The sequence below is a fragment of the Nomascus leucogenys genome, chromosome 13 (genome assembly GCF_006542625.1).
Source record: "Nomascus leucogenys isolate Asia chromosome 13, Asia_NLE_v1, whole genome shotgun sequence".
Lineage (NCBI taxonomy): Eukaryota > Metazoa > Chordata > Mammalia > Primates > Hylobatidae > Nomascus > Nomascus leucogenys.
Genome location: NC_044393.1, coordinates 75,652,938 through 75,678,100, shown reverse-complemented (window position 1 = coordinate 75,678,100; position 25,163 = coordinate 75,652,938). Strand labels below are relative to the sequence as shown.

At 38.0% G+C, this 25,163-nt stretch overlaps 1 protein-coding gene across 3 annotated transcripts in view; it reads left to right on the top strand.

Annotated features, from left to right (window-relative positions):
• Nucleotides 1-25,163, top strand: part of GRM8 (glutamate metabotropic receptor 8) — an 837,927-nt gene that overhangs the window by 651,071 nt on the left and 161,693 nt on the right. For all 3 annotated transcript variants that reach the window (XR_004033054.1, XM_030826389.1, XM_030826390.1), the window contains exon 8: nucleotides 12,368-12,504. Coding sequence is in view for 2 of the 3 variants with exons in the window: in XM_030826389.1 (XP_030682249.1) it covers nucleotides 12,368-12,504 (137 nt within the window). In the remaining variant the exon portion in view is untranslated. The remainder of the gene's footprint in view (nucleotides 1-12,367; nucleotides 12,505-25,163) is intronic.

Sequence of the window (25,163 nt, the reverse complement as noted above, 5' to 3'; positions counted from 1 at the left end):
TATAGGAAATCATATAATTGTTGCAGTGAGGATGGAAGGCGGTGTCCAAAGAGGAAAATTTTGGAGATGATATAGTTACTAGACAACTTTCAGAGAGTGACTATGACGGTATGTGTCAAGATGCATGAATGAATTTTTTTTTTAAATGGTAATTGGCGCCAGGCGTGATGTCTCACACCTGTAATCCCAGCACTTTGGGAGGCAGAGGTGGGTGGATCACCTGAGGTCAGGAGTTAAAAACCAGCCTTGCCAACATGGTGAAACCCTGTCTCTACTAAAACTACAGAAATTGGCCAGGCATGGTGGCACATGCCTGTAATCCCAGCTACTCAGGAAGCTGAGACAGGAGAATCACTTGAACCTGAGAGGCAGAGGTTGCAGTGAGCCGAGATGGAGCCACTGCACTCCAGCCTGGAGGACAGAGACAAGACTTCATCTCAAATCAAACAAACAAGCAAACAAAAAAGGTAATTGGAAATAAGTAAGTCTAACTCTGCAGCCAGGATGTTGAGTGATGAGTAAATGATACTACCACCAAAGAGATAACAGAAATATGCTTGGAGAAGAATACAGTAAGTCACATGCTAAAGGCTTCAGAGAACTGGGGTGAGTAATTGATACATATAAGAGTAATCAAATTCCTAAATAATAAAACTATATGATTTTAATTCAAATATGTGAATCTATTTAAGTGTAATAAATACTTAGTAAAGTAAATGGATAAGGAAAGACAGTATGAATAATTGAGACACTGTTGAAAATTGCTACTTCGTATGGCATTTTGGTCAATGACAAATCTCACATATTTATTCTTTATTTAAGGGTGCTAAAAATTACTAAATTAACCGATTTCATTTCTAGCTTTCCTATTTTTTTTCTACTTTTCCAATAGTTTAGGCAGTGATGAGCAGGACAATAAAGTTTTGGTAGCAGGAGGGGAGCAGAAAAGTAATAAACTTGATAATAAAAAACTGAGAGGATTGCACTTATAAAGAGATTTGTAATTTTTGCACATAAAGGTGAATGCATTATTTTTACATTGTGTTTTGCATGGTGTAAACAAGAAAATGTATACTAAGGGGGCATAAGGGCAGCCAAAGGAATGGAAGATGATGAGTGTTTGCATTCATTGCACATCTATTGTGTACCAGTCATATACACTGTCATCTCATGCAACGCTTGTAACAGTTTAGGAAGTTTGGGGTTATTATGCCTGCTTGGCAGATGAGAAAACAGGCTTAAGGAGGGTAACTTACTCAGATCACACAGGTAATTGGTAGAGCCAGAAAGCAGACTCTAGTCCCTGCATCCCAAGCCCATATTCTTCCCCTGCACAATATTCAAAAGAGCCAACATTTGCAAAAAAATCTTCATTGAATATATCATTTTCCCTACAAAGCCATGTTGGAGTGCTTGAGATGCCTACAAATAAAAATATATTTTTTCACACATTTCTTATTGAACAGAAAATATTCAAGGAGATGTGTGACCTCTAAGGGTATCACCTGATGAGTAAACATTACCTCACAACTCCATTTTGTTTGTTTCCATTTCTGCACTAGCACATGTGGATGGAGAAGTTTGTTTTAAGAGAGCATCTCACTCTGTCACCTGGAGTTGGAGTGCAGTAGTGCAATTCTAGTTTACTGTAACCTCAAGCTCCTGGTCTCAAGCAATCTTTCCACCCCAGCCTCCTGAGTAATGAGGAGTACAGGTACATGCCACCCTGCCTGGCTAATTTATCTTTTGGTAGAGATGGGGGTCTCACTGTGTTGCCCAGGCTGGTCTTGAACTCCTGGCCTGAAGAGATCCTCCTACCCCAGACTCCCAAAGTGCTGAGATTACAAGTATGAGCCACTGCACCCAGCCTGAAAACTATTTTAAAAAATCCACTTTTGCCTGGGCACATTTATTCATGCCTGTAATTCCAGCATTTTGGGAGGCCAAGGAGGGAGGATTGCTTGACCCCAGGAGTTTGAGACCAGCCTGGGCAGCATGGCAAAACCCTATGTCTACCAAAAATTACAAAAATTAGCTGGGCATGGTGGCACAGGCCTGTGATCCCGCTACTCAGGAGGCCAAGGTTGGAGGATCCCTCGATCCTAGGAGTCAGATGTTGCAGTGAGCCAAGGTGACACCACTGAGTTCCAGCCTGAGTGACAGAGGGAGACCCTGTCCACCACCCTCCTCAAAAACAAAATTAATACACATCAAAATTTATGAAATACCTAAAGTATAGGATGGAGAGAAATAAGACAGGAAAATTTGAGCATAATGTATCATGTAAAATATGTGTGAATATTGCTTAATCAAATATATTTAAGTTATAATTCTTTTTTTAATGTAAATAGCATTTCTTTTTTTTCCTTTTTTTATTATACTTTAAGTTCTAGGGTGCATGTGCACAATGTGCAGCTTTGTTACATATGTATCCATGTGCCATGTTGATGTGCTGCACCCATTAACTTGTCATTTACATTAGGTATATCTCCTAATGCTATCCCTCCTCACTTCCCCCACCCCACAACAGGCCCCAGTGTGTGATGTTCCCCTTCCTGTGTCCAAGTGTTCTCACTGTTCAATTCCCACCTGTGAGTGAGAACATGTGATGTTTGGTTTTTTGTTCTTGGGATAGTTTGCTGAGAACGATGATTTCCAGCTTCATCCATGTCTCTACAAAGGACATGAACTCATCCTTTTTTATGACTGCATAGTATTCTGTGGTGTATATGTGCCACCTTTTCTTAATCCAGTCTATCATTGTTGGACATTTAGGTTAGTTCCAAGTCTTTGCTACTGTGAATAGTGCCACAATAAACATACATGTGCATGTGCCTTTATAGCAGCATAATTTATAATCCTTTGGGAATACACCCAGTAATGGGATGGCTGGGTCAAATGATATTTCTAGTTCTAGATCCCTTGAGGAATCGCCACACTGTCTTCCACAATGGTTGAACTAGTTTACAGTCCCACCAACAGTGTAAAAGTGTTCCTATTTCTCCACATCCTCTCCAGCACCTGTTGTTTCCTGACTTTTTAATGATCGCCATTCTAACTGGTGTGAGATGGTATCTCATTGTGGTTTTGATTTGCATTTCTCTGATGGCCAGTGATGATGAGCATTTTTTCATGTGTTTGTTGGCTGCATAAATGTCTTCTTTTGAGAAGAGTCTGTTCATATCCTTTGTGCACTTGTCGGTGGGGTTGTTTTTTCTCTTGTAAATTTGTTTGAGTTCTTTGTAGATTTTGGATATTAGCCCTTTGTCAGATGAGTAGATTGTAAAAATTGTCTCCCATTCTGTAGGTTGCCTGTTCACTCTGATGGTAGTTCCTTTTGCTGTGTAGAAGCTACTTAGTTTAATTAGATCCCATTTGTGAATTTTGGCTTTTGTTGCCATTGCTTTTGGTGTTTTAGACATGAAGTCCTTGCCCACGCCTATGTCCTGAATGGTATTGCCCAGGTTTTCTAGGGTTTTTATGTTTTTAGGTCTAACATTTAAGTCTTTAATCCATCTTGAATTAATTTTTGTGTAAGGCGTAAGGAAGGGATCCAGTTTCAGCTTTTTCCATATGGCTAGCCAGTTTTCCCAGCACCATTTATTAAATATGGAATCGTTTCCCCATTTCTTGTTTTTGTCAGGTTTGTCAAAGATCAGATGGTTGTAGATGTGTGGTATTATTTCTGAGGGCTCTGTTATGTTCCATTGGTTTATATCTCTGTTTTGGTACCAGTACCATGCTGCTTTGGTTACCACAGCCTTGTAGTATAGTTTGAAGTCAGGTAGCGTGATGCCTCCAGCTTTGTTCTTTTAGCTTAGGATTGACTTGGCGATGCGGGCTCTTTTTTGGTTCCATATGAACTTTAAAGTAGTTTTTTCCAATTCTGTGAAGAAAGTCATTGGTAGCTTGATGGGGATGGCATTGAATCTATAAATTACCTTGGGCAGTATGGCTATTTTCATGATATTTTCTTCCCATCCATGAGCATGGAATGTTCTCCCATTTGTTTGTATCCTCTTTTATTTCGTTGAGCAGTGGTTTGTAGTTCTCCTTGAAGAGGTCCTTCACATCCCTTGTGAGTTGGATTCCTATGTATTTTATTCTGTTTGAAGCAATTGTGAATGGGAGTTCACTCAAGATTTGGCTCTCTGTCTGTTACTGGTGTATAAGAATGCTTGTGATTTTCGCACATTGATTTTGTGTCCTGAGACTTTGCTGAAGTTGCTTATCAGCTTAAGGAGATTTTGGGCTGAGACAATGGGGTTTTCTAAATATACAATCATGTCATCTGCAAACAGGGACAATTTGACTTCCTCTTTTCCTAATTGAATACTCTTTATTTCTTTCTCCTGCCTGATTGCCCTGGCCAGAACTTCCAACACTATGTTGAATAGGAGTGGTGAGAGAGAGCATCCTTGTCTTGTGCCAGTTTTCAAAGGGAATGCTTCCAGTTTTTGCCCATTCAGTATGAGATTGTCTGTGGGTTTGTCATAAATGGCTCTTATTATTTTGAGATACGTCCCATCAATACCTAATTTATTGAGAGTTTTTAGCATGAAGGGCTGATGAATTTTGTCAAAGGCCTTTTCTGCATCTATTGAGATAATCATGTGGTTTTTGTCGTTGGTTCTGTTTATATGCTGGATTACGTTTACTGATTTGCGTATGCTGAACCAGCCTTTCATCCCAGGGATGAAGCCCACTTGTTCGTGGTGGATAAGCTTTTTGATGTGCTGCTGGGTTCGGTTTGCCAGTATTTTTATTGAGGATTTTTGCATCGATGTTCGTCAGGGATATTGGTCTAAAATTCTCTTTTTTTGTTGTGTCTCTGCCATGCTTTTGTATCAGGATGATGCTGGCCTCATAAAATGAGTTAGGGAGGATTTCCTCTTTTTCTATTGATTGGAATAGTTTCAGAAGAAATGGTACCAGCTCCTCCTTGTATTTCTGGTAGAATTTGGCTGTAAATCTGTCTGGTCCTGGACTTTTTTTGGTTGGTAGGCTATTAATTAATGCCTCAATTTCAGAGTCTGTTGTTGGTCTATTCAGGGATTCAAGTTCTTCCTGGTTTAGTCTTGGGAGGATGTATGTGTCGAGGAATTTATCCATTTCTTCTAGATTTTCTAGTTTATTTGCGTAGAGGTGTTTATAGTATTCTCTGATGGTAATTTGTATTTCTTTGGGATCAGTGGTGATATCCCCTTTATCATTTTTTTATTTCATTTTTTTGATTCTTCTCTCTTTTCTTCTTTATTAGTCCTGCTAGCAGTCTATCAATTTTGTTGATCTTTTCAAAAAACCAGCTCCTGGATTCATTGATTTTTTGAAGAGTTTTTTTTGTGTCTCTATCTCCTTCGGTTCAGCTCTGATCTTAGTTATTTCCTGTCTTCTGCTAGCTTTTGAATGTGTTTGCTCTTGCTTCTCTAGTTCTTTTAATTGTGATGTTAGGGTGTCGATTTTAGATCTTTCCTGCTTTCTCTTGTGGGCATTTAGTGCTATAAATTTCCCTCTGAACACTGTTTTAAATGTGTCCCAGAGATTCTGATATGTTGTGTCTTTGTTCTCATTGGTTTCAAAGAACATCTTTATTTCTGCCATCATTTCGTCATGTACCCAGTAGTCATTCAGGAGCAGGTTGTTCAGTTTCCATGTAGTTGAGCGGTTTTGAGTGAGTTTCTTAATCCTGAGTTCTAGTTTGATTGCACTGTGGTCTGAGAGATAGTTTGTTATAATTTCTGTTCTTTTACATTTGCTGAGGAGAGCTTTACTTCCAACTATGTGGTCAATTTTGGAATAAGTGCGATGTGGTGCTGAGACGAATGTATATTCTGTTGATTTGGGGTGGAGAGTTCTGTAGATGTCTATTAGGTCCGCTTTATGCAGAGCTGAGTTCAATTCCTGGATATCCTTGTTAACTTTCTGTCTAATGTTGACAGTGGGGTGTTAAAGTCTCCCATTATTATTGTGTGGGAGTCTAAGTCTCTTTGTTGGTCTCTAAGGACTTGCTTTATGAATCTGGGTGCTCCTGTATTGGGTGCATATATATTTAGGATAGTTATCTCTTCTTGTTGAATTGATCCCTTTACCATTATGTAATGGCCTTCTTTGTCTCTTTTGATCTTTGTTGGTTTAAAGTCTGTTTTATCAGAGACTAGGATTGCAACCGCTGCCTTTTTTTGTTTTCCATTTGCTTGGTAGATCTTTCTCCATCCCTTTATTTTGAGCCTATGTGTGTCTCTGCATGTGAGATGGGTCTCCTGAATACAGCACACTGATAGGTCTTGACTTTTTATCCAATTTGCCAGTCTGTGTCTTTTAATTGGAGCATTTAGCCCATTTACATTTAAGGTTAATATCTTTATGTGGCATTTAATCCTGTCATTATGATGTTATCTGGTTATTTTGCTCGTTAGTTGATGCAGTTTCTTCCTAGCCTTGATGGTCTTTACAATTTGGCATGTTTTTGCAGTGGCTGGTACCGGTTGTTCCTTTCCATCTTTAGTTCTTCCTTCAGGAGCTCTTGTAGGGCAGGCCTGGTGGTGACAAAATCTCTCAGCATTTGCTTGTCTCTAAAGGATTTTATTTCTCCTTCACTTATGAAGCTTAATTAGGCTGGATATGAAATTCTGGGTTGAAAATTCTTTTCTTTAGGAATGTCGAATATCGGCCCCCACTCTCTTCTGGCTTGTAGAGTTTCTGCCGAGAGATCCGCTATTAGTCTAATTGGTTTCCCTTTGTGGGTAACCCGACCTTTCTCTCTGGCTGCCCTTAACATTTTTTCCTTCATTTCAACTTTGGTGAATCCGACAATTATGTGTCTTGGAGTTGCTCTTCTCGAGAAGTATCTTTGTGGTGTTCTCTGTATTTCCTGAATCTGAATGTTGGCCTGCCTTGCTAGGTTGGGGAAGTTCTCCTGGATAATATCCTGCAGGTGTTTTCCAAATTGGTTCCATTCTCCCTGTCACTTTCATGTACACCAGACATAGATTTGGTCTTTTCACATAGTCCCATATTTCTTGGAGGCTTTGTTCATTTCTTTTTACTTTTTTTTCTCTAAACTTCTGTTGTCGCTTCATTGCATTCATTTAATCTTCAATCACTGATACCCTTTCTTCCAGTTGATCAAATCAGCTACTGAAGCTTGTGCATTCATCATGTAGTTCTCGTGCAATGGTTTTCAGCTCCATCAGGTCATTTAAGGACTTCTCCACACTGTTTATTCTAGTTAGCCATTCGTCCAATTTTTTTTCAAGGTTTTTAACTTCTTTGCATTGGGTTTGAACTTCCTCCTTTAGCTCGGAGAAGTTTGATCATCTGAAGCCTTTTCTCAGCTTGTCAAAGTCATTCTCCATCCAGCTTTGTTCCATTGCTGGTGAGGAGCTGCATTCCTTTGGAGGGGGAGAGGTGCTCTGATTTTTAGAATTTTCAGCTTTTCTGCTCTGTTTTTTCCCCATCTTTGTGGTTTTTATCTACCTTTGGTCTTTGATGATGGTGATGTACAGATGGGGTTTCGGTGTGGATGTCCTTTCTGTCTATTAGTTTCCTTCTAACAGTCAGGACCCTCAGCTGCAGGTCTGTTGGAGTTTGCTAGAGGTCCACTCCAGACCCTGTTTGCCTGGGTATCAGCAGCAGGGGCTGCAGAATAGCGAATATTGCTGAACAGCAAATGATGCTGCCTGATCATTCCTCTGGAAGCTTTGTCTCAGAGGGGGTACCTGGCTGTGTGAGGTGTCAGTCTGCCCCTGCTGGGGGGTACCTTGCAGTTAGGCTACTTGGAGGTCAGGGACCTACTTGAGGAGGCAGTCTGTCCGTTCTCAGATCTCAAACTCCATGCTGGGAGAACCACTACTCTCTTCAAAGCTGTCAGACAGGGACATTTAAGTCTGCAGAAGTCTGCTGCCATTTGTTTGGCTATGCCCTGCCCCCAGAGGTGGAGTCTACAGAGGCAGGCAGGCCTCTTTGAGCTGCGATGGGCTCCACCCAGTTTGAGGGAATCCCAGCTGCTTTGTTTACCTCCTCAATCCTCAGCAATGGCGGGTGCCCCTCCCCCAGCCTGGCTGCTGCCTTGCAGTTGGATCTCAGTCTGCTGTGCTAGTAATGAGTGAGGCTCCGTAGGCATGGGACCCTCTGAGCCAGGTGTGGGATATAATCTCCTGGCGTGCCGTTTGCTAAGACCATTGGAAAAGCGCAGTATTAGGGTGGGAGTGACCCGATTTTCCAGGTGCCATCTGTCACCCCTTCCCTTGGCTAGGAAAGGGAATTCCCTGACCCCTTGCACTTCCCGGATGAGGCGATGCCTCGCCCTGCTTTGGCTCACACTCGGTGGGCTGCACCCACTGTCCTGCCCACACTGTCTGACAAGCCCCAGTGAGATGAACCTGGTACCTCAGTTGGAAATGTAGAAATCACCCGTCTTCTGTGTGGCTCACACAGGGAGCTATAGACTGGAGCTGTTCTTATTTGGCCATCTTGGAACCCCCGTCTGTCCAAGTTATATTTCTTACCTGTGTTGTTATTAAACCTTGATAAATTAATGACTATATTAGCAGACATTTGTCATTTGAAATTTTTTTGTGGACAAAAAAATATTTGCCACTTAATTCTGTTTCTCAGAGTGGCCAGTTTCAGTACAATGATATTTTTAAAAGATGGCCAACTTGTAGGAATTATTAAACAGCTAATGAGTTAGTTCCTTATGGCTACTCAACGATGCTCTTTCTACATTGACCAGAGTTCCATGGCAGTCATTTGAAATGAGTCAATATGTAATGGAATCAGTTCTTCCTGAAAGAGAGTTGATGTAATTCAACTGCAAGCCTAGTTTAAGACTAGAAATTGCATTAGGAAAACAAGACTCAAGGGTCATCAGTAATAAAAACCACTTCAGCTACTGGTGATTAACTCAGAGCCCATTCACAGATATGTCAAAGTTTCCCCGTGGTTTCTAATGTCACATTAATAACAAGGTGAGAGGATTTGTTTGGTTTTTCCATTTATGAATATAAAAGATGACAGGAAATATACACGAAATTCATAATGTCATAAAGAGGGAAGCATGGATTTGCTTGGGATCATTAGGGGATGCCTCTTTCATGCTTTCCTGTAATTTATTGATTACTCGCTCAGTACTGAACACTGTCTTTGCTGCAGTGCTTACAAGGAGAATAGATACTTTTGCCTTTCCTAAGAAGACCATAGTTTTGTGAAGATGCCGGGGGTCCACCCAGTGTTGAGGACATAATAGGCTCTAAAAAAGTATCTGTGGAATAAATGTTTGGTCAGGTATAGGATGGATACTAAAAGTCTGTGGAATGTTGCGAGTGCTTCGATATTTCATGTTAGGACATAAAGAGGTGGTTGGGCACCTTCCCCAGGGTTGGAGTAAGATTAAGCTTCTGTAAGTGCATGACCCTTGAGCCACATCTTGAAGGAATTATATAGAGAGGGGTAAGGAGGAAAGAGGATGGGAAATTAGAGAAAATAGCCTGAGCAAAAACAGAATGGTGAGACAGAGCATAATGAATTTAGGGACCGGAATTTTAGGTATAGGTGGCATTGCGTTGAAAGAGAACAGAGATTAGTGAGAGTGACATCATGAAAATTTATACGCTCACTGAGTTTATATGTTCTCATATAGACAGTGGCTCTCAAACACAGCATTTCCACAAAACAACAGAAGAAATTATAGTTCATATGTAATATGTCATACTAAATGTTTTATATATATTGATTCACTTAATCCTTACATATCCCTCTGAGGTAGGAATTGCTATTAGCCCACTATATACCTGAGAAATGTGAGATATAGGGAAATTAAGAAATGCACTCAAGACACCACATCAATAAGTGACAGAGGGGCGTTTGAACCCAATGATCTGTCTCCAGAACCCACACTCATAACTGCTTTAGAATATTGCACCTTAATACAATGTCAAATTTAGTGTAACTTGATTTTAATAATGATGTTCAAAGTATCTAAGTTGGAAATTATTCTGTTTTGTGACAATGTGGCTCTCCAATGAGTTCTCTTGAGAGGCTTTCTTGACTTGGATATAGAAATAGCTAACACATTAGGAATTATGTATAACTCAGGGTATATTCATGGTATGTGTTATACAAATTACATTATTTCATCATAGGTAGTGTTATTGTGAAAAAGATTGGGAACTGCTGTTGTCGAAGATGAGGAGTCATGGAGTCAAGGAGGTGACAACTTGGGATATTTTAAGTAGAGAAAATTAAGTATCCCTTTATTGAGGAGAGAATATGTAATTAAAATATTTCACAGTGACATATAAATGTCAGGAATTGATCATGTTAATGTGAAATTCTTAACATACGTGTTTTTCCAGCCAGAAATATCTTCCTCATTTGAATTTCAATAATCTTTTGTCTAGCCATCACTTAGAGAACTTTCAACATCCTTTCTATTACTATGTGTTGGTGTGTACTGAAAGTAAATGTGGAGTGAATAATTTAACTATCCGCATACACTGTTCTAAGCACTTGACAAGTATTGATTACTTAATTCTCACAACAACTCTATGAGAAAAGTATCATTATTACTCCCATTTTACAGGTGAAGAAACTGAGGATTTAAGAGGTTAACCTGCTCGAGGTCACTAGGAGCTGAGAAAGGTTTTGGTCAGGTTTGGCAAATAGGTTCCACTTGAATATTAAGGAGTAGCTAAGATAGCATTGCGTGATTGGAGAGCTCTTATTTTATTCCCTGAGTAATGTATATCTATCGATTTATATATAAAGTCATTTCTCATGTGAATTAATAATAATAGTAATAATAATGTACGTACAGCTCTTTTAGGACTTCAAAATTTATTCATATTTATTGTTAAGTCTCTGTGGTAAGTGAAGGAAAAGGGACATACACAAGTTGTGGAAATCAGTGGGGAATGGAGTGAGCCTGGACATGGAACTTCCAGTTCTGAGAGCAGTGCTCTTTCTTCCATGCGGTGCCATCTCTTGCAGCCTCAGCAGTTCCTGATGATACCAGATATCTGTAGTCTCATCAGAGAACTCACACTATGTTTAGATTTTAGGAAGAATCAAGAAAACAGAATATTAGACATCTGTCCATTAATTACTGGAAAAGTCTTCACATTGTTGTTATGTGACTCTGATTACATTTATTTACAGGTTACTGTGTTTTTTGATAAAGTCATTGATTTGTTTGATAAGTTAAATATTTTAGAATTTTGTGATGGCTGGTAATTAGGTAAACAACTCTATAGATAGAATAAGAAACTCATTATAAGATGGGAATATGTACAGTTGGCATATATAACTATTAGTAATGTATACTTTTGGAGAATACAATATAAGACAGAGATAATGGGAAGGGGAAACTCTCTAGCACAGTTTAGAAATTAAATCCAGTATCCTGTGAGAAGAGAGTCAGATAAAAGGCCTGCAGAGGGAAGACAGACACCAAGACAAGGGATTGGTGTCAGGTGAATTTTTCAAGATAGGAAAGAATTATCAAAAAAAAAATGTAGAGAAGCCTAAAAGCTGTTAGAGAAAAGGAAAGTCTATATAGATAGTGAAGCTAGATGGAACAAGAAGACATTGGGGTGGTGATCCATTTCTACTCTTCCCCTGTAATTACATAAAAGTTAATAAGAGGGAAAGTAAAAGTGAGCAGAAACTATTAAGAGAAAAGATGAAAACTTTGAGGGGAATGGAGTTTGGAAAAGACTACAGTTCTTGCATCCTGCTGCTCTGCCACTGTTAGACCTGTCACTGTGAAGGGGGAGAACAATCATGATCTGAGCAGAGTTGGGACTTCCCGTAGATCACTGCCTCACCCATTGAGAGGTTCCCAACAGTAGACCACATTGATATACTCTTGGGCAGAGGTAGCAGAGGCACAGGAACAGTGCTCTCTAACTGCTTTAGAGTGTTTGGAAAAAGCAAAACTCAGGATTCTGGCCAGAACATTCTCCTGCCATATTTTGAATTGCTGTTTGTAGTTCGTACTGTACAATAGCTGTCATGCTTCAAAACATTTACATTTTTCTCTATTAACTATCATACCTTGTAGCCAGTATTGAATATTCAGCCTATCAACTTTCATTTATTTAGCCGTTATGTGCATTGCTTAACTTGGATACTCATCATTTACTTTCTAATGTGTACAATAAAGCACGTCTCACTTGTGTATGTATGTCTGGGCTTCTTTTCATGTAAAAGATATTATGCTATCAAGAATGACCTTGTATGGATTGCAATCTTTGTATCACTTACTGCACACAATATATTTTTATCTACCATTCCTTCTAAAAGAAAAATAAGCCCAGTGGGCTAACTTACTAAAACTTTATTAACATTGTTTTCTAAATCTTTATAGGCAGTGCTGGCACTCCTGTCACTTTTAATGAAAATGGAGATGCTCCTGGACGTTATGACATCTTCCAGTATCAAATAACCAACAAAAGCACAGAATACAAAGTCATCGGCCACTGGACGAATCAGCTTCATCTAAAAGCAAGTATTGTTATAAACATATATTAATGTATATAGCTCTCCAGGAGGGATGCCTTATTTTTAAGTATATAACTTTTGCTAGAATAGATTTTCCCCATAAATAAACTTTTAGAAAATATATGACTTGATTCTCTCTTCAATTTAAAAATGTTATGGACATTCTTAAGCCTCTTTAGAGAAATCTCCTGATATCTGTAAGAATTTAATGAATGATCTGATTTTTTTCCTGCAATTGACTATACACGTAGAGAAATTTTGCCCTTTTAAGAAAGAGTAATTTGTTGTAATCTTTGTACATTTTTTGTATGTCTGTGTGTTGGAGGTGGGGTGGAATCGACTGAATATGCCCTTATTTATAAATTCGGGCTTAAAAAAAGGGCACATCTGGATGACAGGGTGAAAACCCATCTCTACTAAAAATACAAAAAAAAATTAGCCAGGGGTGGTAGTGGGCACCTGTAGTCCCGGCTATTCGGGAGGCTGAGGCAGGAGAATGGCGTGAACCCGGGAGGCGGAGCTTGCAGTGAGCCGTGATCGCGCCACTACACTCTAGCCTGGGCGACAGAGCGAGATTCCGTCTCAAAAAAAAAAAAAAAAAAAAAAAAAAGGCACATCACCTTTGCCACATCACAAGGTGAGACCTTCTGGCTATATCTGGTTGATGGAAGTGAATCATACTCTGTGTTTATATTGCCTCTTTCAATTGCAACACCAGGGAAAGTTGATGTATCCAAGGGTGATGTTCAGATTATTTAACAGCCTTTAGAGCTACCTCCTGTTTTTGTCTACCGCAAGCACTCTTCAGGTCCAAGGTCCATTAATTCTGCAGTTTCCGCAAGTGGCCACGTGAGGGCGACTTGAAGAGCCCAGCCGGAAGCAAGTTCCCAAGGCCTAGGATTGGTGCCCAAAAGCACCTGGGCATTTGCCTGCCAGGTGCCACACCATCACCCAGGGTTCTGTTTCTTTCGGCTGGAGTCTGATGGGTACCCAGTGGGGTTAGCACGTGGGGATGGCAGTACGGAGGAGGAACTTCATCAGGTTTCCCAGGCTGGTGGGCACTCCCTCAGAGGAGCTCTCTTAGGGCAGAGGTCTTTGAGGGATTTGGGGAGAGCTGCTAGGTACCATCATTCTTCAGTCCTAAGGGGTTCTGGAACAGGAAACCAATTCTGAACTTGATGGATAAGGGAGGCCCAGGAAATCAGTGCACAGGGCTGTGGATGCTGGGGGAGGGGAGGGCAGGGAGGGCAGCATCTACTTACCACCAGGTAAAGAAGTATTTCACGTTTTAACAGCCCTTTGCCCCGTATTAGTGCACAGTGGCTTTTTTAGGTGTAGAGAAGTATGGAGCACGTTCTGTAGTCTCAGTCGAGGTTTGGAGTTCATTCATCCAGCATCTCTTCCACAGAAACGTAGGACTATTCACAGAAATTTGGTGGCCAGGAAATAACTACAAGAACAGTAGACAGTAGGATGTTTTTAAAATGCTTCAAATAAACTAGGAAAATATTCTTCTTCTGTTGTATTGTTTTAATGTGTAATTCACTCTTTCCTCTAACAAAAAATATCTCTTCTTGATTCTGAGAGCTACCATGATACTGTGAGAGTGTGTACATGCTTTCTCATGTTTGAACCTAATCAAAAGACATCAATTTGATATTTTTAATCAATTTTTTTGTTTTGTATTTCCAAATATGTCCCCCGAAGTGATATGTCTATGCAGCACCAGTCACCCAAGTTCTCAGAAAAGTAGACAATGAGAAATTACAAAACTAGAGAGATTATGATTTATTTTCTTCCTCATAATTATTACAGCTATGCATTTAATAATGCACAGACAGCTTATGTTTCTAACTATTGTGATACATAAGGCCACATATCAATACTTTACTACTTCTAGGCGCTTCATGAAATCTTATCCATTATTCTGCAATCCAAATTGACATTTATTGAAACATAACTTTGATAATGCCACAGGTTATTGATAATCAATAGCTTTTTGACAGAAGCCCTTTTGAAAGAGGGCCTATGGGAAATGAAATAAGATGGAAATGATTTGACAAGGTCTAAGATAGGAAAGTTACTTTTTATCTGACTTTTATTAATGTCAAACTGCCTATCATTAATATATTCTGATGATTAGGGATTTACACAGCAAAATCCAGTGCTTGAGAAACATATACGCTAACATACAATACCATTACGTAACATAATTTTACACACAAGTATACATATGTACACATCTCGCCATATACGCATAATGTAGTTATAAAACTTCCTATTGAATCTCAAGCTGCTCTTTTATGTACATTTAACAGTGCATGAAAATTTTATGTTTATGACTGTGTTATCATTCATAAAATGTATCAAAACAATTTGTGAAAATTATTTCTCATGCACGATTATGATCATTTATAACTAGATAGCATTGCTGGTTTTACTGAAATGGAAAATGCAGCTCTTAGAAGAAAAAACAATAAATTGCACTGTGGAGACAGGTTATAAATTAAGAATTGAATTCTGAGGATTATCAGGACAAATCAAATGACTTTTATCCTCAGGAGTTGGATTAGTCACCTGCTTGGAGGTGGAACAGTAGAGCACTTGGCAAGCTACCAACTTGTTAATGTTCTGCTTAGATCTATGGCAAAGCACTAAACAAATTATTCGCCTCAGTTTTATCATGTCTAAAATGAAAACAGTAGCACCCACCTTATATGGTTGTAATAAGCATTAAATGAAGTACCACAATAAAGCACTTTGCCCAGTGTTTGGTACACCTGATATCTATAAATGTTACTTAAGATTAATTCAGTATCTCAATATTCTACGTGGTCAGTGAGAGACCTGATAGAAAGTGAGTGTACTGGGTAAAGCAAAGGTCCTATTAGAAGAGGGACTTGAGTTTGTGTGAGAAAGTTCAGAGACAATCTTTGCATTTAAAATGCTGACTGTCCCCACAGCCAGTCCTTTCTGCCTGTCCTTGACATTGGCCTTAATACTTGGAAAATCCCTCTGCACTCAAAAAGCAAACTTTATATAAGATAAATTTATTTTCCTGTGCTACCATGTGGATAGGTATCATCACCTAGGCAGTTATTTTTTGAATGGATTTAGTAAATTCAGTCTGTGCTCATACTCTGTTAACAGGTGTTGAGACTATAGTGAATATCTGAACCCTGTTCTTGGGGAACTCACAGATTAGAAGGAGAGACAAACACTTGGACCAACCATTCTAGCGCAATGAAGCAGGTGCACTGATGAAGGTATATATATGGGTTTGCAACGGCAGCCTAGAGAGAGGTTGCTAATCTGGCCCGACCTCTGGTGGAAATTGTCACTGTGGCCAAAGGAGGATACTGACAGGAGGATTTACTCTTATCCATATACCCTATCTCTTCTTGTTCTATTAAACCAGATTTATGATAGCTTTCACATTCTCAGTGGTAAGCATTTATTAGTCAGTTATTGGATTGAACTCTGCTTGTTTTCGAAGAGCCAGTTTTTCTGGCTGAATTCAACCATAGTATAAATTTGTACAAAGAGGGTATATGGTTAGGCATATTGGAATGCAGTAAATTTGCCTTGAATATCTCTTAGCGGATTGAATGAATTTTTTAAATAAGTAGATTATTCTTTTTCTTTTTCCTAGTAAATATATTAGGTATTTCATTTCCTCAAAAACATTGTCTTTATTGTTCCAAACCTTCCTGTTTCTTTTTTCTTTTTATGAAACTAACATGTGTTCTTAATTTGGCAATTACAACCAGCATAATTTGTTTAAGTCTTCTACTCAGTAATCTCAGCCCACACATGAAGGGTGTATTGTCTACCTGAGAGTGAATTTAAACAATGAGTCTCTCTATTTTGTTAGGCAGAATCTCTCAAGAGGCAGGTGGTCCTTATTAGTGATTAGAAAACATACTGTAACCTAGAGGTTCAGAGTAAACAGAAGAGCCTGAACTGTGAAAAGAACAGCCATATGCTGCTCTGTGTCCACAGGGAGAATGTGTATTGGGGATACTGTATGGGCCAAAAATAACCCAGGGCTTTTTTTTTTTAAATGCTTTTTCCAACCAGATCCACTTTTTCTTGATTACTGTAGGAATGAAACATATGTTTTTATTGGTTTCAACATATTATTCTTTTTATAATCAAGGAAAAAAGTTGAATATAAATGATAAATAACAAAGAATAGTGACTTCACAAGAGTGTCCCAGTCTGCCCAATTATTAGTGGCAGAGTGTAATTTGGAAGGGTGATTTGAAGGAGAAACTGACTTAATGATTTTGAACCTGATTTAATTTTCAGTGGATGACTCCATAGAAGAAAAACTTCTGACAGGGTACTGAGCTTTAAGCCTCAGTTTTCTCATCTAAGTGGGATAATAGATATTATTATGAATAGTAAATGCATTGTAATATGGTGATCAAGAAAAAGATCTCAAAGTCAAACAGAAAATATTTGAATTCTGACCTTTCATTCATGAGCTGTGTAGCCTTGGGCATGTGACTTAGGTTCCTTATCTAACTACTTGGTAGAGTTCTGAGATCATCAAGGAAATTGGATGTACAAAAATCCTAGAACATTGACTAGTACATATTAAGCATTGAACGAATGTGATAATAATAATTTTTGTTTTGTTTTGCCAGTACAACCAGCCTACTATAGAGGACCTGTAGTGGGTATTTCAGTATGAAATCAAACTGAAGCTGCATTTGCAGTCTTCTTTCTGTCTTTATTCTGATGTTCTGAATAGGGAGTAGCTGTAAAGAGAGGTATATGCACCATGATAACTTGTCTGTCTACACAATAAGCCCAAAGTATTTGTTTTGATATTTTAAAAAGTAGACTCTGTGATTCAAATGCTTTGGGAAAAACTAAAACTTGAGCAAACTTTCTGATGGAATTTTGCTCCACCAAATTGGTGTTTACCACAAACCTGTAGTATAGTATTTATTTTAATTGAATGTATGTATTTTCCTACAGATGATCAGCTAAATATATACATGCTATACGTATGTATACTGGGGCTTCCTTGGCTTGCTTGGATTAAAAAAAGGGAAAATTCCTGAGTCTCCCCATTCGTCTCAGGGATTTTGTTTTTATTCTGGATAAACATCAACTGTTTTTTTAATGCGAAAATCATTAGTTTCATTAATTTCATAGAGGAACAGCTTTTATATAATGAAAAGTATTAAAATGGTTTTGAGGTAGCAATGGACTGAATAGAGTTGAAACAGGGTTTGAGAAATGAATAGAGTTGAAACAGGGTTTGAGAAAAGACTTGACCTTTGTTTGCTTTGACTGTTAGGAAACATGCATTTTCTCTTTGCCTCTGTTTCTCTGTTTGCAAAGTTGCTTACATGTGAAAATGCTCTTTTCTATGATTGTCAGTGCACACACATACATACATATATATATACACAAACACGTACGTACATACATATATATATATATATGTATGTGTGTTCACCCTATTAAATAAGTATTATACGAAGCACTCCTTTTCCTACAGAGCATAAATGTGAGTCAATTCCCTGGGCCCTTTCTCTATATTCTGTTAGAACTTTAAATGCCACTCTAGTTCTTAACTTTGTACTCGATTATGAAAATACTTTGTTCTGTTTCCTTTCCCTGCAACAAGATGATTTTTAAAACTGTGTATTTGTTTATTAGATGCTAATTTATTCTTTTCAAAAAGTCATTTTGAGGTTATTACTTATATCTCTGTTTATAAAATAACAAGATATAAGGTAACAATATGATTTGGTAAAGTCATATTATTCACACATTGAGCAAGTGTTAAGGTGATTAAATTTTAACTACATTCTTGCCAAGCCCAGAGTAAGTACTCGATAAGTGTGTATTTAATATGTCAGGAATAATATGCTGATCTTTTCTACATATTGACTGAACATAAATGAATGATCCAAGATTATCTATTAGGAAGTACACTCATGCACAGATTATTTATTCAGTGACTGTTCCCTGCCAGGCAGGATGATAGTCCATGGTGGGGCATCAGTATAAGATATACAGTCATCCCTAATGTAGATATGGGTAATTGGTTTCAGGACCCCACATATACCAAAATCTATGCATGATCATTTCCCCCAGTCAGCCTTGCAGAAGCCATGCATATGAAAAATCGGGCCTTCTTATATGCAGGTTTCACATCTGCCAATACAATATTTTCTGTCTGTGTTCGATTGAAAAAAACCAATGTAGAAGTAGACCCATACACTCCAAACCCATGTTGTCCAAGAGTCAGCTGTATTTCCAGATATCAATGGGTTTCTAATTCATTAAAGGCAACCATATACTCATAACTACAATAATTGTATAATTAAACAGGTACAGATTAAATAATAAACTATTTGAATTCAGTGGTTTGAATGTGAATTCAAGGAATCAATGATCACCTTAAACTAGGGACACTGGATAGTTTCTTGACATAGATGAAATTCAAACTAGACTTTAAATTCTTTTAATGATCAGAAATATTTGGAAGAACATATAGGCCATTGAAAAAGCATCCATTCCTCCATCCACCATTCATCCATTCATGTATTCATTTTGTAAAACAGCGCCTCCAGTTTGCCAGTGCTGTAGTGCAGGCTGGGATGGTTTAGAAGTGTCTCAGATTCAGTTCATTGTGTCATCCATGAAGTAACAGGACTGTGCAGGTTCAGCATCCCAGGATATGTCTCTTTCATGAGCCCATACTAATACATGCAGCTGTGTTCCTTTATTCTTTTTCAACTTTAAACACACATTCATTATTAGCAAAGTATGATCAGCATTCACAAGGAAACATATTCTCTCTTGGTCTAGAGGCTGGGGAAGTAGAGAATTGTGTTGGTGTATCTGGTTTAAAACATTTCAGTACAAATGGGTCAAAAAGACCGTAGCAGTTAGATGGCCTGATAGATGCAGCCTGACTCTTACCTTCCGTTCTCAGAGAAGCAAGATAATTGTAGGCAAGGAACCTGTTCTACTTGGCTTTATGTCTTTAATGATTAGTATAATATGGGACTTACTAAATGTTCATGAATAAATTAATAAAGCAAAAATTTAAAGCACTGTTATCTTTACAAGGCCAAAAAGGTGAGCTGACCCTATGATACTGAGATAATGTATAACCGAGGAGCACACTGTAGTAAGGGTAGAGCTCAAGCTATTGTCAAGGTAATCAAGGACAAACTCCAGAATGGATAATCACGTTAAAAGATCCTTGCAATCAGGCCAGATAGAATCTGTGGGAAAGTCCAAAGTTACACACAGGAGCAAGAGGAGTGCATGTATGCGACCCAGATAAAATTCTGTGGGGCACATTGTTACTATTACCACTGGCTTTTATTCTTGCCCATGCCATTTGCAGACCTTCAAATACTGCAGACAGCCTTAGAGTTACTGAGTGACTTCTGATAACTGCCTTTGAGGAGCATTTGCCATTGAATGGGCAGATCTATTCTGCTTACACAAGGACTTCATAATGCAAGTTGTTAAGTACAATAATACAGATGAAGACGTTGTCTAGGTTTTCATAGAGAGATGGATAAAGTCTCAGTTTCTTTTGGGGACTGAGTATGATTCTGAGCTCCCCGAACAGAGGACAATCTGATCAGAGAACGTTGTGGGGAATGAAGAGAGATAGCTTGAACTTAAATTCTATAAGACCTCATATACCATGACAACATTTTAAGATATTTTTGAGCTATAGTGGGTTTTTCAACAGAGAGATACTCACATTTAAGTTTCAGGACAATGTCTTTGGCAGCAAAGTGCAGATTAGCTGGAGAAGAGGTAGTCTGTGAGCTAAGTCAAAGCTGTAATTAAGATTTTTTTTTCTATTTTACTTAATTTTCTGATAGATTCTCTCTTGCCTATTTACCTACTTTGTTCCGGCCTTAATTCATAAAATATTTTGAAAGGCCTTACTAAAATACATTTATCACAGTAGGACAAATAAATAAGTGAGGACATTAGGAAGAAGGGATAAAGAGTGTTAGTGAATTTTAGTTCATACTCAACTTAGATTTTCCCAATAATAATAACAAATAGACTCGTCTAGGCTGTTCAGTAGAGTAGGTGAATAATCTTGTTACTATTTTAAGAATATACAAAACTATGCCATACCAAATCTGATTTAATCTGATTAGGACTTGAGAAGCTGAATTCAGTTATTTAGGCCCAGTTGGAGGCAGGTTTCTAGGGCAATCTACTAGTATTCAGGGTGCCTAGTTGTTTGTCAGGGAGAAATAGGGCATTAAAAACCTATCATTATAAAAACATAGGAGAAAACCACAAGAGTTTAATTAGTTATTTAAATAATAACTGAAAATGACAAATAGAGAAGAAACAAAAAAGGTAGGCTTCACATATGACTGAGAACATGTGATATTTGTGAACAGAATGATCGTTAGCAAAGGCAGGGAGGAGTAGGGGGAAGGGAATTAAGAAGGCTAGGTAGTGGGCACAAAAATATAGTCAGATAGAAGGAAGGAGTTCTAGTGTTCAGTAGCACTATAGGATGATGATAGTTAGCAATACTTTATTGCACATTTGAAAATAGCTGGAAGAGAAGATTCAGAATGTTCCCAACACAAAGAAATGATAAATGTTTGAAGGAGATCCTGAATCCCCTGATTTTATCATTACATATTGTATGCGTGTATCAAAATGTCACATGTCCCCCACAGACATGCACAACTATAATGTATCCATAAAAATTAAAAAGTTCAAAGATAGTGGTTTAATTAGAAAAGGAAAATCAAAGAAAGTGATGCTGCTTAAAGACATAACATAAAACAAGAAACGCGTTTTTATACCAGCACCAAAGATGGATAAAAGAAGCTAGTGACTCGACTTTTATGGGTATAATAAAGTAATAAAAATGAAAATAAATGATATTTTAATCCTTATTTTAACCTTGGGAGGAGTAAAATAAGTACAATTTTAACATAACAAGTAGAATAAGGTTGAAATAAGGTTATAAACATAAAATGAAGCTCTGGAATGGAGGAATAACTGGTAAGAAGTCATCTTATTATGGTAGATTTACATGTGAATCCTGTATCCTAGAGTACTTTTAAAAGCTCAGTGGGTTTCATCAGTGTTATGTGAAATCTAAAACAAGAGAATTACAACTAAGAACTGAAAAGTATTGTATATGAATTAAAATATGTAGCCTCCCATTGTAGATAGGCCAGTGATTTATAAGAGCAAGACAAAAGACTAATTAATGTTTATTGACTGAATCAAAAATTTCTCATGACATCTTTCCTCAAAGCTTCCAATAATTAACTGAGGGAGGAGAGCCAAAAGCTAGGATCCTCCTAAACTCCCTATACTATGTTAATATGGTCATGGATGCCATATTTTCAACTGAAGTTACAGAAATATGCAATTGTGTATAATCTCAGGGATTTGAGGTGTAAAATGTTTTCTCTTTAGATTATTTCTCTTTAGTTGTGTATTTAAATGATGAAATATACAACAAGGACATAGAAATGTACTAAATTTTACTAGTATTTGATTGCTTTCATTTATTATAAAATCATTTTTATTGATGTTATTGTGAGATAATTGCAGATACATTTGCAGTTGTAGGAAATAATTAAGATTCCATGTCCCTTTTACATAGTTTTTTCCAATGATAACATTTTGCAAAATTATTGTACAGTATCACAACTAGGATACTGACATTTATATAATCTACCAATCTTATTCAGATCTCCCTAGTTTTACTTGTATTCCTCTGTGTGTGTGAATGCATATGCTTATATTATGTATTTGGTTCTCTGCTATTTTGTTAACCATTTATACCTGTGTATGTGCTACCACAGTAAACATACAGAACATTTCTGTTATCGCAAGGATTCCTTATGTTGACTTGTTATATCCATATTGATTTCTCTCCCATATGCCTCTCTCCCAAATGCCTGACAACCACTAATGTGTTCTCTATTTACATAATTTTGTCATTTCTAGAATGTTATACAACCCCTTCAATAAGTGGGCAAAGGACATGAAAAGACATTTCTCAAAAGAAGACATACATGTAGCTAACAAGTATATGAAAAAACGCTCAACTTTACTAATCATTAGAAAAACGCAAATCAAAACCACAATCAGATGCCATCTCACACCAGTCAGAATAGCTATTATTAAAAAGTCAAAAAAAGCAGATGCTGGTGAGGTTATGGAGAAAATGGGAATGTTTATACACTGCTGGTGGGAATGTAAATTAGTTTGGCCATTGTGGAAATCAGTTTGGAGATTTCTCAAAGAACTTAAAACAGGATTACCATTCATCCCAGCAATCCCATTACTGGGGTATATACCCAAAGGAATACAAATAGTTTTGGTTTTGGGGTTTTTTTTTGATTCAGAGTCTCACTCTGTTATCCACTCTGGAGAGCAGTGGCGCTATCTCAGCTCACTGTAACCACTGCCTCCTGAGTTCAAGCGATTCTTGTGGCTCAGCCTCCTGAGTAGCCTGTGCCACCACACCCAGCTAATTTTTGTATTTTTAGTAAAGACATGGTTTCACCATATTGTCCAGGCTGGTCTCAAACTCGTGAACTGAAGTGATCTGGCTGCTTTGGCTGCCCAAATGTTGGGATTACAGGCATGAGCTACTGCGACCATCTGGACTATAAATCATTCTATCATAAAGACACATGCATGTGCATGTTAATTGCAGCACTGTTCACAATAGGAAAGACGTGGAATCATCCTAAATGCCCATCAACAGTAGACTGAATAAAGAAAATGTGGTATGTATACATCATGGAATACTACACGGCCTTATAAAAGAAGGAGATCATGTCCTTTGCAGAAACATGGATACCCTATTAAGTACTATACTTATTACCTTGGTGTCAAAATAATATGTACACCAAACCCCTGTAACATACCCTTTACCTATATAACAAACCTGGGCCAGGTGCAGTGGCTCACACCTATAATCCTAGCACTTTGGGAGGCCCAGACAGGCTGATTGCTTGAGTCCAGGAGTTTGAGACCAGCCCGGGCAACATGACAAACCCCATCTCAATAAAATAAATAAAATAAAATAAAATAAAATAAATAAAAAAAATAAAAATAAATACCAAAATTAGCTGGGGTGGTGGTATGTGCCTATAGTCCCAGCTACTGGGGAAGGGGAGGTTGCAGTGAGTCGCGATCATGTCACTGCACTCCAACCTGGGCAAAACAGTGAGACCCTTTTTCAAAAACAAAAACAAAAGAACAAAAATCCACAAACCAAACTTCACATGTACCCCTGAACCTAAAATAAAAGTAAAAATAAAGTAATATAAAATTTTCATCAAAGCTGTGTAAACAAATCACACAGCATGTAAGCCTTTGGAGTTTGCTTTTTTTACTGAGCATATATTTTTTTTTAATTTCATCCAAGTTGCTGCATTGCTTTTTATTGAGTAGTACCCTTTTTTTTTTTTTTTTTTTTTTGAGATGGAGTCTTTCTCTGTCCCCCAGGCTGGAGTGCAGTGGCGTGATCTCGGCTCACTGCTAGCTCTGCCTCCCAGGTTCACGCCATTCTCCTGCCTCAGCCTCCCATGTAGCTGGGACTACAGGCACCCGCCACCATGCCCGGCTAATTTTTTGTATTTTTAGTAGAGACGGCATTTCACCGTGTTAGCCAGGATGGTCTGGATCTCCTGACCTCATGATCCGCCCGCCTTGGCCTCCCAAAGTGCTGGGATTACAGGCTTGAGCCACCGCGCCCGGCTTAGTGAGTAGTACTCTAATGATGAATGTACCAAGGCTTGTTTAACCACCCACCCTTTAAAGGACACCTGTAAAATAGCTATGAAGAAACCTGCCATGAGCATTTATTGAATTGTATTTAGAGAACAGCAGGGTAGAGTGATGTCTTGTCTCAGAACTGAACTAGACCATTTCTTAATGGACAGATAAAATTTATGTATTTACTATGTACAGCATGATGTTTTGAAGTACATATACATTGTGGAATGTTTAAATCTAGCTAACCTAAGCATTACCTCACATAGTCATGATGTGATAAGAACACTTTATATCCACTCTTTTAGCATTTCTAATGAATACAATATATTATTATCTATGGTCACTATGCTGTATAGATCTCTTGAACGTATTCCTCCTAAGTGAAATTTTGTATCCTTTGCCCAATATCTCACAAATTCTGCCATCCTCCCATGACCCAAGCCCTTGTTAACCATCATTCTACTCTCTGCGTCTTTCTAGATTCCATATATGAGTGAGATAATATGGTATTTATCTTTCTGTGCCTGGCTGATTTTACTCAACATAATGTCCTCTAGCTTCATCCAAGTTTTCACAGATCACAGTATTTCATTCTTTTTATGGATAAACAGTATTCCATTATGTATATTCACCACATTTTCCTTATCCATTCATCCACTGAGGGACACTTAGGTTGGTTCTACATATTGGCTATCATGAATAATGCTACAAGGAACATGATAGCACAGATATATCTTCAACATACTGATTTCACTTCCCCTGGATATATATTGAGTAGGAGATGGCCAGATCATATAGTAGTTCTATTTTTAATTTTTTGAGGAAACTTCATATTATTTTCCATAATGGCTGCACTAATTTACATTCCCACGGCAGCTTGCAAA